The sequence below is a fragment of the Lathyrus oleraceus genome, chromosome 3, assembly GCF_024323335.1.
Source record: "Lathyrus oleraceus cultivar Zhongwan6 chromosome 3, CAAS_Psat_ZW6_1.0, whole genome shotgun sequence".
In the NCBI taxonomy this organism is placed as follows: Eukaryota; Viridiplantae; Streptophyta; class Magnoliopsida; order Fabales; family Fabaceae; genus Lathyrus; species Lathyrus oleraceus.
Genome location: NC_066581.1, coordinates 478,647,834 through 478,664,541, shown reverse-complemented (window position 1 = coordinate 478,664,541; position 16,708 = coordinate 478,647,834). Strand labels below are relative to the sequence as shown.

Genomic DNA, 16,708 nt, shown 5'->3' with positions numbered 1-16,708 from the left:
TTTTCAATTGAAAACCTTCAAGTTTGTCCTCTAATGATGAGGGTTAGGATTGTAGGTTCAATGCTTGGGCAAGGTGTCCATAATTCTGATCATGAGGGGTCTTATTTATAGGCTATGCAATTGGTTTTCACACCCTTCCATCAAAATGCCAAAAATAGAAAACTTCACTTGCATGGTTGCCTGGGCGTGTGATAGGCCCATGAAATGATGTAATCAGGTCCAAATTTCATAATGTGCAATGCTGAAAGTGTGTTATGTAATCATGCAATGGAAATTGGAATGTGAACATGAGATTCATCCAAATGGAGTCTTGAAGAGAAGTCATGCACAAGTCATCCAATTCTTGGTCAAATGAGATGATCTTGAACTTTTTGGAAAGGTGAGATCAAGGGTAACAACTTTCATGTTGAACACTTTTCCATTTGAAGCTTGGATCATGATGAATATTGAGGTGGAAGTTTGGAAAATCAAACATAAATGAAAATTTTCTAAGTACCAAGCCAAATGTTCACTTCTTCCACCTTGAATAACTTTTTCTATGAGCTTCAAATGAAAAAAGTTTCTTCATAAAATTTGTATATATTTCAAACCTATTCAATTTGGTCACAAATTTGACCTAATTTGGATTTTTCATGAAGGAGTTATGCATTTTATAAGTTGAGGAAAATCTCTTGTTCAATGGTAATGGCCCAAAATGACCTATAATATTTCCTTTTGGAACATTCCCTTGAAAGTTGAATTTGAATTTATTACAAGAATAAAAGTTGGAGAAGACATCGTAAATTTGATCATGAAACTTGAATGGCATTTATATCATTAAAATTGAGCAATTTACGGTCCTTGGAAGTTGACCTCCTAACTAGGGTTCAGACAAAATGATCTATAATCTTTCACCATAAAACATGACTTTCCAAGCAAAACTAGATTTTAAATTCAACATGAAAGTTGTTTGGAATGTCATAAGGAGTAACATTTCTCTTTGAATCATTTTTATATGACAAAAGTTGTAGGAGATAGGGTCTAGTGAACCCCAATTTTGACCAGTTGACTTTTTCTGGTCAACCACCATGAACCATCTTGCAAACTTGAAATTCTCTTGATCTCTCGGACTCACGGAGGATCATATATGTGTAAGATGATGTAATATGAAGTATCCCTTGAAATATTTGATCAGATGATAAGGAAACTTATTGAGGAAGTCATACAAGATACCCATATGAATTAGGGCTTCCAAGGCAAACAAGCTTCAAACTCTTGATGAATTATTAATCAAAGTGATAAATTAAGATCATGGGGATCCATATATGATATCTAGAGAAAATTTGAATCATCTCTTGATTAGTATCCTTGCATTGAGGGTCTCAAACTCTAAATATGAGCTTGATGAGGCATAGGTAAACACACACACTACCTACAAAAAAAGTAAACTATACATTGATATATTTTTGGTATTTTGGTTAGTAAACAAAGAAAAACAAATTATAATACAATCAAATGTGCTTGGTGATCTCTCCCAATTCAAACCCAATTAATGAGGGGTTAGGAGGATGCCAAGGTGTGATCCCAAAACCAATGCATATGAGGAAATATCATGAGGGGTCTTAGGGTCAAAATTGGGGTCTTATAACTGCCCCTATTTAAGGACATTCTAACTGAAGATGTGAAGGTTAAAATCTTCTTATCAACTTAGTAGAATGGACTTAAATAACAACATATATAAACAAATTTTGGTCCCTAAGAGATCTCATGATGCATATGATATGAATGTTAGAATAATCTTTGTGGGGAATATTTTGACACAAAAGAAAAGAATCCAGAGAGGCTGAAAGTCCACAGAAGCATAATGCATTCCATAAGGAAAACTCATTGGGGAGACAGAGACTCTGGGGGGTTAAGAAGTTGTGCGTAGGCCAGGTTACACCTTAAAAACTGTTGGAGATATGAGGGGAATTTCCATAAAAATAAATCAATGGAAGGACTCGGTTGGGGATAAAGGAAACTCTGCAGGGGAAACGAGTAAATCAGAACGAGGCTGAAATACTCTGTCCAAACAGGAAAAAGGCAATTCCACTGAGGAAATACACACTCAAAATCAACTGGGGAAGAATAATCTTCAACACAGGAGTACCAAAAATGATCTATTACCAGTTACTGGGTAGGAAGATAATATACTCTAACAGAGGGACATCCATTACCGGTTAGGGTAAACATATCAAGGATGACTCATTGAGGAAAAAGAGGTGTATTCGTTACCAAATACTGAGTAAGAATAGCCTGCTGGGGAAAAGCCCAAATAGGATTTACAACTATCGGTTACTGGGTAGAAGACCAAGAGGAGAGAATATCTGTCACCGGTTAAAGTGAACATATCAAGGATAAACTCAAAGGAAGAATATTCGTCATCGGTTAGGATGAACATATTAAGGATATACTACCAGGGAGAAAATATGAATTATATTTATTAGTTATTGGATAGAATACCAAAGAGATAATATCTGTCACCGGTTAGGATGAACATATCAAGGATAGACTCGGAGGGGAAAGTAGGATTTACAACTACCGGTTACTGGGCCGAAGACCGCAAAGAGGAGAAGATCTATCATTGGTTAAGATGAACATATCAAGGATTAACTCTCTGGGGAATAAAAGTAGGGACTACAACTACCGGTTACTGGGCCGAAGACCACAAAGAGGAGAAGATCTATCATTGGTTAAGATGAACATATCAAGGATTAACTCTCTAGGGAATTAAAGTAGGGATTACAACTACCGGTTACTGAGCCGAAGACCGCAAAGAGGAGAAGATCTATCATTGGTTAAGATGAACATATCAAGGATTAACTCTCTGGGGAATAAAAGTAGGGATTACAACTACCTTTTTATTGGGTATAAAACCACAAAAGGAAGAATATTCGTCATCGGTTAGGATGAACATATCAAGGATATATTGCTTGGGGAAACGTGAAAACGAATCCGCTGGGGAAAACAAAGGAAGTAGATTACTTTGACCGGGTATTGGGCAAACGTAAAGTACTCAAAAATTGAGAATAATATTACCAGTTACTGGGTAATAGACCCTCAAGGGAACAAAATATCTATCTAGGTAATAACTAGAAAGAAATGGTCAAACAAGGACTCAACCCAATGAGGATATAACTCAGGGGGATTGGTTCCATCCAGATAATTAACTGGGGAGGAAACTGAAATAATAATCATCCACGAGGAAATAACTCAGTGGGGAAACGAGAAAGATTAAACTCTTTCTGCTTAAGGGGATGACACTCTACAATTGAGGGAGGACAAACACACCAAATCTGCATAGGTAAATGATATCACCAAAACAGGGGATCAGAATAACGAGATCAAATGCAATAAAAAATGCATAATGAAATATCTGATGAATATGCATGTATATGATTGATGATTATGCTGACAAAATAACACAAAGGATATAAATATCAAAGATTTGAATCACTGGTGCAACACTCGGGTAATCTCAACAAGATGGAAACACCAACTGGAGAAAATGCTAGGGATGAAAATAAATCATCCAGCTATGGACAAATCAAATATGGATGGGAAATCATGGAGAACATGATTCCAACCAAAAATGGCAAACTCCACGGGGAGAAAGATCACTGCTGAAGGATAAAAAAACATGTCGAGGATTAGAGAAAAGATATGTTGAGAATACAAATTGTCAACTCCACAGGGAATTTTAGGTCAACACCACATCAAATGGGAGACAACCCTGCAGGGGACAAAACCAAAATAGTGCTCAGAATCCAAAGTTGCCAGAAACAAGGGATCTTCATATCAGAAGACGAACTCCACCGGGGGATACCAGAGGTAAAAAACTATGCACGAGGATCTAATCAAATTGCTGAAGATGTTATAACCAAGAACATCACATTCCTCAAAAATCATCAAATTCTTTCTAGAAATTGCGAAATAAACTGATTCCAAGGAAAAGATAACCGGATCTGATGAGCTGCCGAAGTTATGCAACATAAATATGCTAATGGAAACCAAATAAAGGTTTCGGATTTCCAGAATCACCAACAGGAGGATATCAACAGGAGTATCGCAGTTGTGGAATATGGATTTGCAAAGGGATTAATCATCAGCTCAACTCCACTGGGGATGTGACCCTCTAACTCAGCTAGGGATAACTGACGAACTGTTAGGGAGGAAAATAGTTACCAAACCGACTGCTTGGGGAAGACCAACAAGGTTTCACACTTCAAGACTTAATTGTTCTCAGATTGTTGTTGACATTCCTTGCTGAAATCGATTATTCTTAAAGTGACTATTTTTATTATTTTTAAGAAAAATAATTTGTATTCATTAATTTATTTCAAAATTATCATCATAAAAATTCAATTTTATTTAGCAGAAGTAAGTAAGAGTATAAACAATTGGATAAAAGCTCAACTTTATTTAATAGAATGGTACTCTATAAATGACAAGACTCCATAGATGTTTACAAAGTTGAAAGTGGTAATTTACATGGAAAAGGGCTACATTGAGTACAATGATCATTACTCTCCCTACCATCTTCGATATCCATTGTTCTCCTGGCTTCGGCCGAGAATAATGAATCAGAACCAAATGACTTGCTCAAAACTGCTCCCATGATTAGGACCAATGAATGTAGTTACTTACCATAATCCCTAATTTTTGCCTAGATTGCCCCAAGGTGGGGTACTCAATCTACCGGGATAATTTTCTATTTTATGCCTCTAACTTTTGCCTGGATCGCCTTTTCGGGTTTTCAATCCACCGAGACACTCATTTTTGCCTAAGTCGCCCTTTCGGGTTTTCGACTTAGCGAGTTGTTCTTTTCTTTTTTATGCGAAGTATATCTTGACTGCATCGACATTCACATGACGAGTGAACTCTTCACCATCCATAGTTGTAAGAATCAAAGCACCACCTGAGAAGGCTCTCTTAACAACATATGAGCCTTCATAATTAGGAGTCCATTTGCCCTTGGCATCAGGTTTGAAAGATAGAATCTTCTTGAGCACGAGGTCACCTTCTCTAAACACACGAGGCTTGACCTTCTTATCGAATGCTTTCTTCATTCTCTTCTGATATAACTGACCATGACACATGGCAGTCAATCTCTTCTCTTCAATCAAATTCAATTGATTATATCTGGTCTGGCACCATTCAACTTCAATCAACTTGGATTCCATTAGCACACGCAGTGACGAGATCTCAACCTCTATTGGGAGCACAAATTCCATGCCATAAACAAGAGAGAAAGGGGTTGCCCCTGTTGAAGTGCGGATGGATGTACGGTACCAATGCAAAGCAAACGGGAGCATCTCATGTCAATCTTTGTATGTCACAACCATTTTCTGAATGATCTTCTTGATGTTCTTATTTGCAAATTCAGCAACCCCATTCATCTTAAGTCTGTAGGAAGAAGAATTATGATGTGCAATCTTGAAGTCTTTGCAAAGAGCTTCCACCATATTATTGTTCAAGTTTGATCCATTATCAGTAATGATCTTACTTGGCACACCATAACGATATATAATCTGATTCTTGATAAACCTTACAACAACTTGCTTGGTTACATTTGCATACGATGTCGCTTCAACCCATTTTGTGAAGTCATCAATAGCCACTAGAATGAAACGATGTCAGTTCGAAGCTTTGGGATCAATCATACCAATCATATCAATTCCCCACATGGAGAAGGGCCATGGAGAGGAGGTGACATTCAATAGTGTCGGAGGAACATGAATCTTATCTGCATAAGTTTGACACTTGTAGCATTTCTTCACAAACTTGCAACAGTCAGATTCCATTGTCAACCAATAGTAACCTGCTCTCAACATCTTCTTTGCCATAGCATGTCCATTGGAATGAGTACCAAAGGAACCTTCATGGACTTCAGACATCATCAAGCCTACTTCGTGTCTATCCACGCATCTGAGCAAAACCATATCGAAGTTTCTTTTATAAAGCATATCACCATTTAGGTAGAAGTTGCCAGCTAATTTTCTCAAAGTCTTCTGATTTTTCAAAGACGCCCCAGGCGGGTAAATCTGACTTTGGAGGAAACATTTTATATCAAAATACCACGACTTTTCATCTTTGATCTCTTCAATAACAAACATATGAGCTGGCCTATCAAGATGCATCACAGTCAAATTAGGAACTTCATTCCAAAATTTCACCATAATCATTGAAGCCAACGTTGCAAGAGCATCTGTCATCCGATTTTCATCTCAAGGGATATGATGAAACTCAACCTTTGTAAAGAAAGGTGAAATCCTCCTTGCATAGTCTCTATATGCTATTAAACTAGGTTGATTCATCTCCCATTCACCTTTGACCTGATTCACAACCAAAGTTGAATCTCCATAGACATTAAGATATTTTATTCTAAGATCATTGGCCTCTTCTAGCCCCATAATGCAAGCTTCATATTCAGCCATATTATTTGTACATTTGAAAGTCAATCTAGCTGTAAACGGAAAATGAGTTTCTTGAGGAGTAATAATCACTACCCCAATGCCATTACCATATGAATTAACAGCTCCATCAAATATCATGCCCCAACAAGAACCAGGTTCTGGCCGTTCTTCAAGAAATGGTTCATCACAATCTTTCATCTTCAAGTACAAGATCTCTTCATCAGGAAAACCATACTGCACTAACTGATAATCTTCAATCGGTTGGTGAGTCAAATGGTTAGCCAAGACACTACCTTTAATAGCTTTTTGAGATCGGTATTCAATATCATACTCAGATAACAACATCTGCCAACGGGAAATCGTTCTAGTTAAAGCAGGCTTCTAAAAAATGTACTTGATTGGATCCATTTTTAATATCAACAAAGTAGTATGATTCAACATATATTGGCGCAGACGCTTAGCAGCCCAAGCCAATGCGCAACATGTCTTCTCAAGCATAGAATACCGAGTCTCACAGTCGGTGAACTTCTTACTGAGGTAGTAAATTGCATACTCTTTCTTTCCAGATTCATATTACTGACCAAGAACATAACCCATACTCTCATCAAGCACAGTCAGATACATGGTCAACGGTCTTCCTTCAACAAGCGAAGATAGAATCGGAGGCTCAAGCAGATATTCTTTAATATTATCAAAAGCTTTCTGGAAATCTTCAGTCTAATCACAAGACTGGTCTTTCTGAAGAAGCTTGAATATAGGCACACACGTGGCAGTCATATGCGATATAAATCTTGAGATATAGTTCAAGCGGCTGAGAAAACCTCTGACTTGCTTCTCAGTTTTGGGTGCAAACATTTCTTGAATTGCTTTGACCTTGGCAGGATCAACTTTAATACCCTTCTCACCGACAATAAAGCCTAACAACTTACTAGAATGAACATCAAAAGTACACTTATTGGGATTCAAGTGGAGTTTATACTTTCTCAAACGCTGGAATAACTTCAACAAATGCTCAACATGTTCATCTTCATCACTTGATTTGGCAATCATATCATAAACGTAAACTTCAATCTCTTTATGCATCATATCATGAAAAAGAGTGGTCATAGCTCTCTGGTACGTTGCACCAGCATTCTTTAAACCGAAAGACATCACTCTATAACAGAATGTTCCCTAGGGTGTAACGAATGTGGTCTTCTCCATATCTTCAGGTGCCATCTTTGTTTGATTATAACCGGATCATCCATCCATAAATGAAAAGACTTTGAATTTAGTTGTATTATCTACCAACATGTTAATGTGCAGCAGAGGGAAATCATCTTTCGGACTAGCTTTATTCAAATCTCTATAATCAACACACACGTGGACTTTTCCATCCTTCTTAGAAACGGGCACAATGTTGGCCACCCACTGTGGATACTCAGAGGTTACAAGGAAACCAACATCGATCTGCTTTTGCACTTCCTCTTTGATCTTTACTGCCATATCAGGATGAGTTCTTCTTAATTTCTGCTTGACCGACGGGCATTCCAGCTTTAACGATAATCTATGCTCCACAATCTCATAATCCAAACCAGACATGTCTTGATAGGACCAAGCAAACACATCAGAATACTCTCGAAGAAGATCAATCAACCCCTTCTTAGCTTCTGGACACAATTTAGATCCAATCTTGACTTCTTTCACATCATCTTCGGAACCCAAGTTGACTAATTCAATCTGCTCTTCAAACGGTTGAATGGCTTTTTCCTCGTGCTCAAGTAAACGAGATTGAAATTCTAGTAACAGACTATCGATGTCACACAGGATGTTATGACATCCAATTCTGCGCAGGCAAGTGCTGTACGCAGAAGGTAAATTTAAAAGACAACAAGTAACACAGAGAATTGTTAACCCAGTTCGGTGACAAACACACCTACATCTGGGGGCTACCAAGCCAGGGAAGAAATCCACTATAAGAGGTATTAATTCAGGACTTAAACCAACTGTTTAATCCTATCACTTAAGACCTACCCAATGCAATTTCAATCTAGACTAAGACTTGAGTTCCTACTCACTCCCCCTCAATCACAGCAGTGATTACAACCTTTAATAAGTTTAAAGTCAGTGGTGAAGTTATACTTCAAATAACTCTTGATTGTGCTTAAAAGCTTTAATCAAGAAACACAACACTCACGCTTAAAAGCTTAGAGTGACACAACAATTACAACTCAATAAACACCCTAGTCCAATGCAATCATCTAGGTGATAATTGCTTGGCTCACAAGTAAAACCTAATACAAGACACAAATAAAATTACAGCAAGGAAATACAATGATGTATTTAATTCTTCACACTTTGAACCCTTGAGTTGTTGAAAGTAGGATTGCCATCCTTTTATAATGCAGCACTTGGGCCTTGTACTTGAATTTCCTAAAATTAAGGTCAAGCAAGTTAACCTAATTTCCACACATTAGGGTGCTAACAAATAGGCTATATGCTAGGTCTCTTAATTTTAGCACAGTTGTTAGTTTCCTGGATTTTAGCACAGCTGTTAGATTCCTGAAAAACAACCTGAGATAAATACTGAAGCATAACAGAAAAACTAACTAGCCTATACTTTAGCATTTACTGTCAGGAATGAATGTCATAACATTCAGTTTGACATCCAGACAATAGGCTATATGTTAGGTCTCTTAATTTTAGCTTAGCTGTTAGTTTCCTGAAAAACAGCCTGAAATAAATACTGAAACATAACAGAAGAACTAACTAGCCTATAATTCAGTATCTGCTGTCAGGGATGAATGTCATAACATTCAGTTTGACATTAAGTAAATCCTGTATTAGCTAATCCTGCAGCATACTACTTAAGCATGTCATGACTTCAGTCAAGACATCTAAGTATAATAAGTGTTCTAACACAAAATGCAGCCAATCACAAACATCTACAGACTCCCCCTTTGGCAAATTTTTGGCTAAAACAATTTGGTATCACAACAGAGTTCACAGCAGCAGAAAGCACACATCCAAGCAGAGAATCAAATTAGCTAATACACTCAGCACACATAGAAGTTAAACTTCAAACAGCAACAACGTTTAGAGGACCTTCAACTTCAAAGACATTTGTTGTCCTGGGGTACAGGTGTTACTCCCCCTTTTTGTTAAAAATGTTGCCAAAGCAACACTTAATATTAAAGACCAAACAGACAAAAATACAAGCAAATATCAAAAACACAGGAAATGTTCTAGTCATCTGACTCAGAGTCAGCATCATCATTTGTGCCATCATCAGGACTGGTATCTGCTTCTCCCTCTTCACCTTGTCTTTCAGCTCCTTCTGCAGCAGTAGTAGCTTCACCAAGCACATCACCTTCAGTCATCTCCAATGTGCTAATCAATTTTTCCAAGTTCAGCTTCCTTGCCTCTAACTCCCTGCAAGTTTCTTTGAGCATTGCAATGACAGCAGCTTTACCTGGTTGATTGCTTACACGTGATGTCTCACCTGTTGTCATGACAATATCAGGAACATGGGTACCTAGGAACAACTTATAACTGAAGGACATAGGGCTTTCTCTTTTCTTCACAGAATCATTCTCTGTTAAGATGTTTGGAAACTGATTCAAAACAATACCACAAATGAGAGAAGGAAAGGCTATATAGGCCCCTTCACACTGAAGCTTCCTGCATGCTTCAAAGTTTGATCAAAAATATATGAGCCATAGTCAAAATTGGCTTTGGTTCCAACAACATATATAAACTTTCCAAGCATTACAGCAACTGTAGATTTATGATTGGTGGGCACCCAGTTAGCAGCTCCAATCTTGTGCAGCATTGCATACTTGACACCCAGTTTGCTGGCCACCAATTTTCCTTTGAGAGGCCACTTCCTGACTTGATTAGCAGTGATGACTTGACAGATTTTGTTGTCAATCACCTCAAGCTCAGGTTGAGCCACATCAGGCCTTCCCAAATACTTGTTGATCACTGAGGGAGAGAAATTTACACTCTTGCCTCTCACATACACTATCCTGAATTCCTTAGACTTCCCATCAACACATTCTTCAGACAAATTGACAACAAATTCCTTTACCAACATCTTATAGCACTTTGAGAACTGAGTCACAGTCTTCATTAAACCAGCCTCTTGAATAAGGTCCATAATATCCTTACATTCTAGGACATTCTGAGCTAATTCCCTTTCCAAAGCCAACCTCTTCTGATAAACATATTTCCACCTGTTTACACTTGAAGCAAAATGAAAAGATATGTTGTCAATTGGTACCTCAGGGACACTAGATACAAGCTTGCTTGTGGTTGGCTTCTTCTTTGACAGAGTGTCAGGGACATCACATGGAACATCTGAGTCAGACTCAACAATAACAGACTTGGTCTTCCTTTTCTTGGGCATCCCTTTGCTCCAAGATTTGGTTGGACCATGAACTTTCCTCTTGAGGGAGCTCTCGACTGCCACCTTTGTCTTGGAAGAGGTTGGAACATCAATCTTCTTTCTGGGGGACCTTTGAGCCACTGTTTTATTTTCTCTCTTAGTCCTAACCCTTTTGGCTATGCTAGGGAGAACTGAGGACAACGACTCATTATCAGAAAATTCCTCCAGGTCTACTGTTTCAGCCTCACAGTTAGGGTTGTTACTGACATTATGAGTGACATGAACTTCCTCACCAGCCACATTATCTAAGGGTTTGTCAACATTTGACTCCTTATGATCATCAGTTTGCTCAACATCATCAGAGATATTCTTTCCTAAAGACTCAATATTTTCTTGATAAGCAACACTATCAGGTTCAATAGTGTTTAATGGAATGGAGACCCCAAGGACCTTATGATTACTAGAGAGTATTCCAGTCACCATAGTGGCAATGGCATTGTGAACATACCCGGAACCTTCTCTGGTTCGTTCCTCAAGAGCGATGGCTGAGGAGAAGCCTGATACAGTTTCTTTAGGTCTTCTTGCATGTGAGGTATTCGCAGAGTCAGCAACATGATCTTCTTTGTTAGGGTTGCTTGGTTCAGAGCTAGAGGAATCAGACATGTTCTTGGAGGAAGATGGGTTGGATTGTTGAGACATGATGAGTATCTTAGAGGCGAAATGAAAAGTTTCTTTGAGAGAATGCTTGCGTGACTGAAAGATGAAACGATGGAAGAGGTAACGCTTGTTGCAAGAGTAATAACTATTATTAGTTGACCAATCAGAGCATACTCTCAATTGTTTAATAATTTGAAATATTAAACAGTAAATACCTAACATCATTAGTTGCTATAATTCCTCAGAAGGACATATTCCCACTTTGCCCCTTAAATTTTCAAACTGAGTAGCATCCAAATCCTTTGTAAATATGTCAGCAAGTTGTAGTGCAATTGCCACATGTTCCAAGGTAATCACTTTGTCTTCTACCAGATCTCTTATGAAGTGATGTCTAATGTCAATAAGTTTGGTCCTGCTGTGTTGGATATGATTCTTTGAAGTGTTGATGGCACTGAGATTGTCACAGAATAATGTCATGACATTCTGAGTGACATTCTACTCGGTCAGCATCTGTTTCATCAACACCTGTTGGGAACAACTGCTACCAAATGCTATGTACTCAGCTTCTGCAGTGGATAATAATACACAATTCTGTTTCTTCCTTTCAACTACACCATTTTGCTGAGGAATAATAGGTGAGGACAACTCATGACTTTCAATCTGCATAGGTCCCATTAAGTCCATGTGCAAAAGTTCCAGAGTTTTGGATGTTGTAGGATGTCCAAGCTTAGGATGTGACATCTTGGTTTGCTTGCCAACCTGACATTCTCCACAGACTTTTCCTTCATCCATAAGCAACTTTGGGATTCCTCTAACTGCTTCCTTGGATATGATCTTCTTCATTCCTCTTAAATGAAGATGTCCAAGTGTTCTATGCCACAACTTCACTTCCTTTTCTTCCTTGGCTAAGAAGCACATTGAGGAGTAGTTTGAGACTTCAGGTTCCCATAGATAACAGTTATCTTTGGATCTGGATCCTCTCATAACTTCCTTATTTTCTCCATTCTTCACAACATATTCTTCCTTAGTGAACTGTACATTGAAGCCTTGATGACATAGTTGGCTTATGCTGATGAGATTAGCAGTTAGTCCTTTTACTAACAGCACATTATTCAGTTCTGGAACTCCAGGACTGTCCAGCTTACCAACACCTTTGATTTTTCCTTTAGCTCCATCACCAAAGGTCACATAACTGGTAGTATGAGGTTGTATATCTACCAATAAGTTCACCATCCCAGTCATATGTCTTGAGCAACCACTATCAAAATACCAGTCTTCTCTGGTAGATGCCCTTAGAGATGTGTGAGCTAATCTAGCAACCCATTGTTGTTTCTTGATGGGGGCATTATGCTTAGATGCCTTCTGCTTATGTCTAACTTGAGGGGTCTGGTTAGGATAACCATGCAACCTGTAACATAAGGGTTTTATGTGACCAAATCTACCACAGTAGTGGCATCTCCATCTTTGAAATTTCTTCTTTTGATGGTTAATCCTCCTGTGTCCATGATGTTGTGACATTGGCTGTGACTTCTGCTTGAGTTTCTGAACTTCAGCCTTTGAGCTTTTGAATTCAGATGAGGATTCCTTGACAAAGCATAAACCAGACATGGTTCCTGATTTCTGTCCCATCTTTAGAATCTCTTCCAAAGTGTCAGTTCCTTTATTCAGCATTCTGATGGATTTTGTCATTTGATATAGCTTAGAGGTCAACAAGGTTATCTCACCATTTAGACCATCTATGACTGTCAGATGCTTCTTCTTCTCAGCTTCCAGCTCCTTGATGAGTTTCTTCTGCTTTTCTCCTTGGATACACACTTCTGCACTTTTGACACATAACTCTTTATATGAAGCAGCAAGTTCATCAAATGTAAGTTCATCTCCACTTGAGTCATCATCAGAGGCACAGACACTAGTTAGTGCAGTGATATGTTTTGCAGATTCTCCTTCTGATTCACTCTCAGAGTTTCTATCAGACCAGGTGACAGATAGTCCCTTCTTTTGCATCTTGAGGAAGGTAGGACATTCAGCTCTAATGTGTCCCAAACCTTCACATCCATGACACTGGATTCCCTTGCCTTGGTTGAACTTTTCTTCAGATTTTGATCTTCTACTGATGTCAGATGACGAGTTTTTGACATTTGGTCTACCTTTTTGATCAACCTTCTTTATGAACTTGTTGAACTGTCTTCCAAGCACGGCTATAGCTTTTGATATGCTTTCATCACCTCCAATATTTCCTTCTTCTGAATCCTCTTTAGTATTTGATACAAAAGCTATGCTCTTGTTTTTCTTTTCAACATTCTCACACAAGCCCATTTCAAAAGTTTGGAGAGAGCCAATAAGCTCATCAACCTTCATATTGCAGATATCATGAGCCTCTTCTATAGCAGTAACCTTCATGGCAAATCTATTGGGCAGTGATCTGAGAATCTTTCTTACAAGTTTTTCTTCAGACATTTTCTCTCCTAAGCCTCCAGAAGTGTTGGCAATTTCAAGAATATTCATGTGGAAGTCATGAATAGTCTCATCCTCTTTCATCCTCAGATTTTCGAACTTAGTAGTCAGCATCTGGAGTTTAGACATCCTTACCTTGGAGGTCCCTTCATGAGTTATTTTGAGAGTATCCCAAACTTCTTTAGCCAGTTCACAGTGATGCACCAGTCTGAAAATGTTCTTATTTATCCCATTGAACAGTGCATTCAAAGCCTTAGAGTTTCCAAGGGCTAATGTCTCTTGCTCTTTGTCCCACTCTTCTTCAGGAATTTGCATAATGATTCCATCTTTACCTGTCTTCGTTGGATGTTCCCATCCTTTGTTGACAGCTCTCCAAACCTTGCTATCCAGAGACCTCAAGAAGGCTATCATACGAGGTTTCCAGTCATCATAATTAGAACCATCCAGCATGGGTGGTCTATTTGAGAATCATGCATCCCTGTCCATGGTACTAGAAAGTAACGTCCCTAGATCTCACCCAAAAATTAACAGGCAGGGTGCCTGCTCTGATGCCAATTGAAATTCTAGTAACAGACTATCGATGTCACACAGGATGTTATGACATCCAATTTTGCGCAGGCAGGTCATGTATGCAGAAGGTAAATTTAAAAGACAGCAAGTAACACAGAGAATTATTAACCCAGTTCGGTGACAAACACACCTACATCTGGGGGCTACCAAGCCAGGGAGGAAATCCACTATAAGAGGTATTAATTCAGGACTTAAACCAACTGTTTAATCCTATCACTTAAGACCTACCCAATGCAATTTCAATCTAAACTAAGACCTGAGTTCCTACTCACTCCCCCTCAATCATAACAGTGATTACAACCTTTAATAAGTTTAAAGTCAGTGGTGAAGTTATACTTCAAATAACTCTTGATTGTGCTTAAAAGCTTTAATCAAGAAACACAGCACTCACGCTTAAAAGCTTAGAGTGACACAACAATTACAACTCAATAAACACCCTAGTCCAATGCAATCATCTAGGTGACAATTGCTTGGCTCACAAGTAAAACCTAATACAAGACACAAATAAAATTACAGCAAGGAAATACAATGATGTATTTAATTCTTCACACTTCGAACCCTTGAGTTGCTGAAAGTAGGATTGCCATCCTTTTATAATGCAACACTTGGGCCTTGTACTTGAATTTCCTAAAATTAAGGTCAAGCAAGTTAACCTAATTTCCACACATTAGGGTGCTAACAAATAGGCTATATGCTAGGTCTTTTAATTTTAGCACAATTGTTAGTTTCCTGGATTTTAGCACAGCTGTTAGATTCTTGAAAAACAGCCTGAGATAAATACTAACGCATAACAGAAAAACTAACTAGCCTATACTTTAGCATTTACTGTCAAGAATGAATGTCATAACATTCAGTTTGACATCCAGACAATAGGCTATATGTTAGGTCTCTTAATTTTAGCTTAGCTGTTAGTTTCCTAAAAAACAGCCTGAAATAAATACTGAAACATAACAGAAGAACTAACTAGCCTATAATTCAGTATCTGCTGTCAGGGATGAATGTCATAACATTCAGTTTGACATTCAGTAAATCCTGTATTAGCTAATCCTGTAGCATACTACTTAAGCATGTCATGACTTCAGTCAAGACATCTAAGTACAGTAAGTGTTTTAACACAAAATGCAACCAATCACAAACATCTACAGAGATAATTCATCAGATACTTCTTCATTATCAATCTCTTCCTCAACTTCAAACACAGGGAAATCAAAGTTTGGAGATGGAGTAGGATCATTATATTCAATGGGTTTGAGAGCCAACCTACATAATGATTGATATTTTGATTTTAGAGAAGTGGAGTGCGACTAAATATTATGCAGATGGAAAATTATTATTTATTTATGTTTTTTGTGATTACCATTTTCAGGAAAGCAAAAAAAAAGTAAAAATAGAACATCATAGATGTAGATGAATAAAATTGTTTTTTATTGATGATAATAAGGAAAATGCTCAACAATGTTCATTTCTCCCTTAGGCATAGGAGAAGTATTTTTCTTTAAAATAAATGAAAACAAATTACTTAGAGCAATGAGTAACAGTAGGAACATCAACAGAAACCCAGAATTCATCAGTAGTGACAACACAAAGATTTTTGACGGAGTCTGGAGCAGCTCCTCCACGACATTGAATTCACTTCTTTTAATCAATTTTAAAACTTTATCATCATCGTTAGCCTTCAGTTTGCTGGATTCACCAGATTGACACGTTGAAGCACTAACCAGATTCATCACTGGAATCTCTACCTTCTTACTTGCGGAAACATCTTCTATCTCTTTTGGAAAAACTGGACCAAACACATGACCGCTACGGGTCACCTTTTCTATATCACCAATATTCACTACTGAATCTGCGACTAGTAGAGGAACCTCTTTACCATTCTCGATCATAGTGGCATTGTATTGATATGGCACAACTTTATCGGATGTATACGGAACAGGGCCCGCCAACCGTATAACCAACGGTGATACCAATCTATTATCATTATTACCGCTGCTTCTATCAAATTGGATAACTACCCGCTCAGGGGTCTTAAACACAGGCGCAATCACATTTGCATCATCTCCCATATCCCTCGACTGCTGAATATGGATTACATTCTCATCCATCAACTTTTGGATATCTCTCTTGACAATCATACACCCACGGGGGTTCACACTGTAAATCACACAACCGTCATGGTCATGTTCACAGTCACTGATTAAACACAAAGTCTTATGCATCTCCACTA

At 38.1% G+C, this 16,708-nt stretch overlaps 1 protein-coding gene across 1 annotated transcript; it reads right to left on the bottom strand.

Annotated features, from left to right (window-relative positions):
* Window positions 1–9,658: 9,658 nt before the first annotated feature.
* On the bottom strand, window positions 9,659–16,367 carry LOC127131736 (uncharacterized). Its single transcript, XM_051060654.1, has 3 exons — window positions 16,200–16,367; window positions 10,186–11,553; window positions 9,659–10,027 (listed from the first exon to the last, which is right to left on the bottom strand). The coding sequence occupies exons 1-3, from the start codon at window positions 16,365–16,367 to the stop codon at window positions 9,659–9,661; spliced, it is 1,905 nt and encodes a 634-aa protein (XP_050916611.1).
* Window positions 16,368–16,708: the final 341 nt, after the last annotated feature.

Excerpts from the sequence above, each read along its gene's own strand:
- LOC127131736 (XM_051060654.1), bottom strand. The coding sequence starts at position 16,367 with ATGATCGAGAATGGTAAAGAGGTTCCTCTACTAGTCGCAGATTCAGTA. Across the intron at positions 11,554-16,199 it reads AGATTCCAGTGATGAATCTG|TCACGCAAGCATTCTCTCAA; the intron begins GTTAGTGCTTCA and ends TTCATCTTTCAG. Across the intron at positions 10,028-10,185 it reads ATCATAAATCTACAGTTGCT|TTTCCAAACATCTTAACAGA; the intron begins GTAATGCTTGGA and ends GTTTTGAATCAG.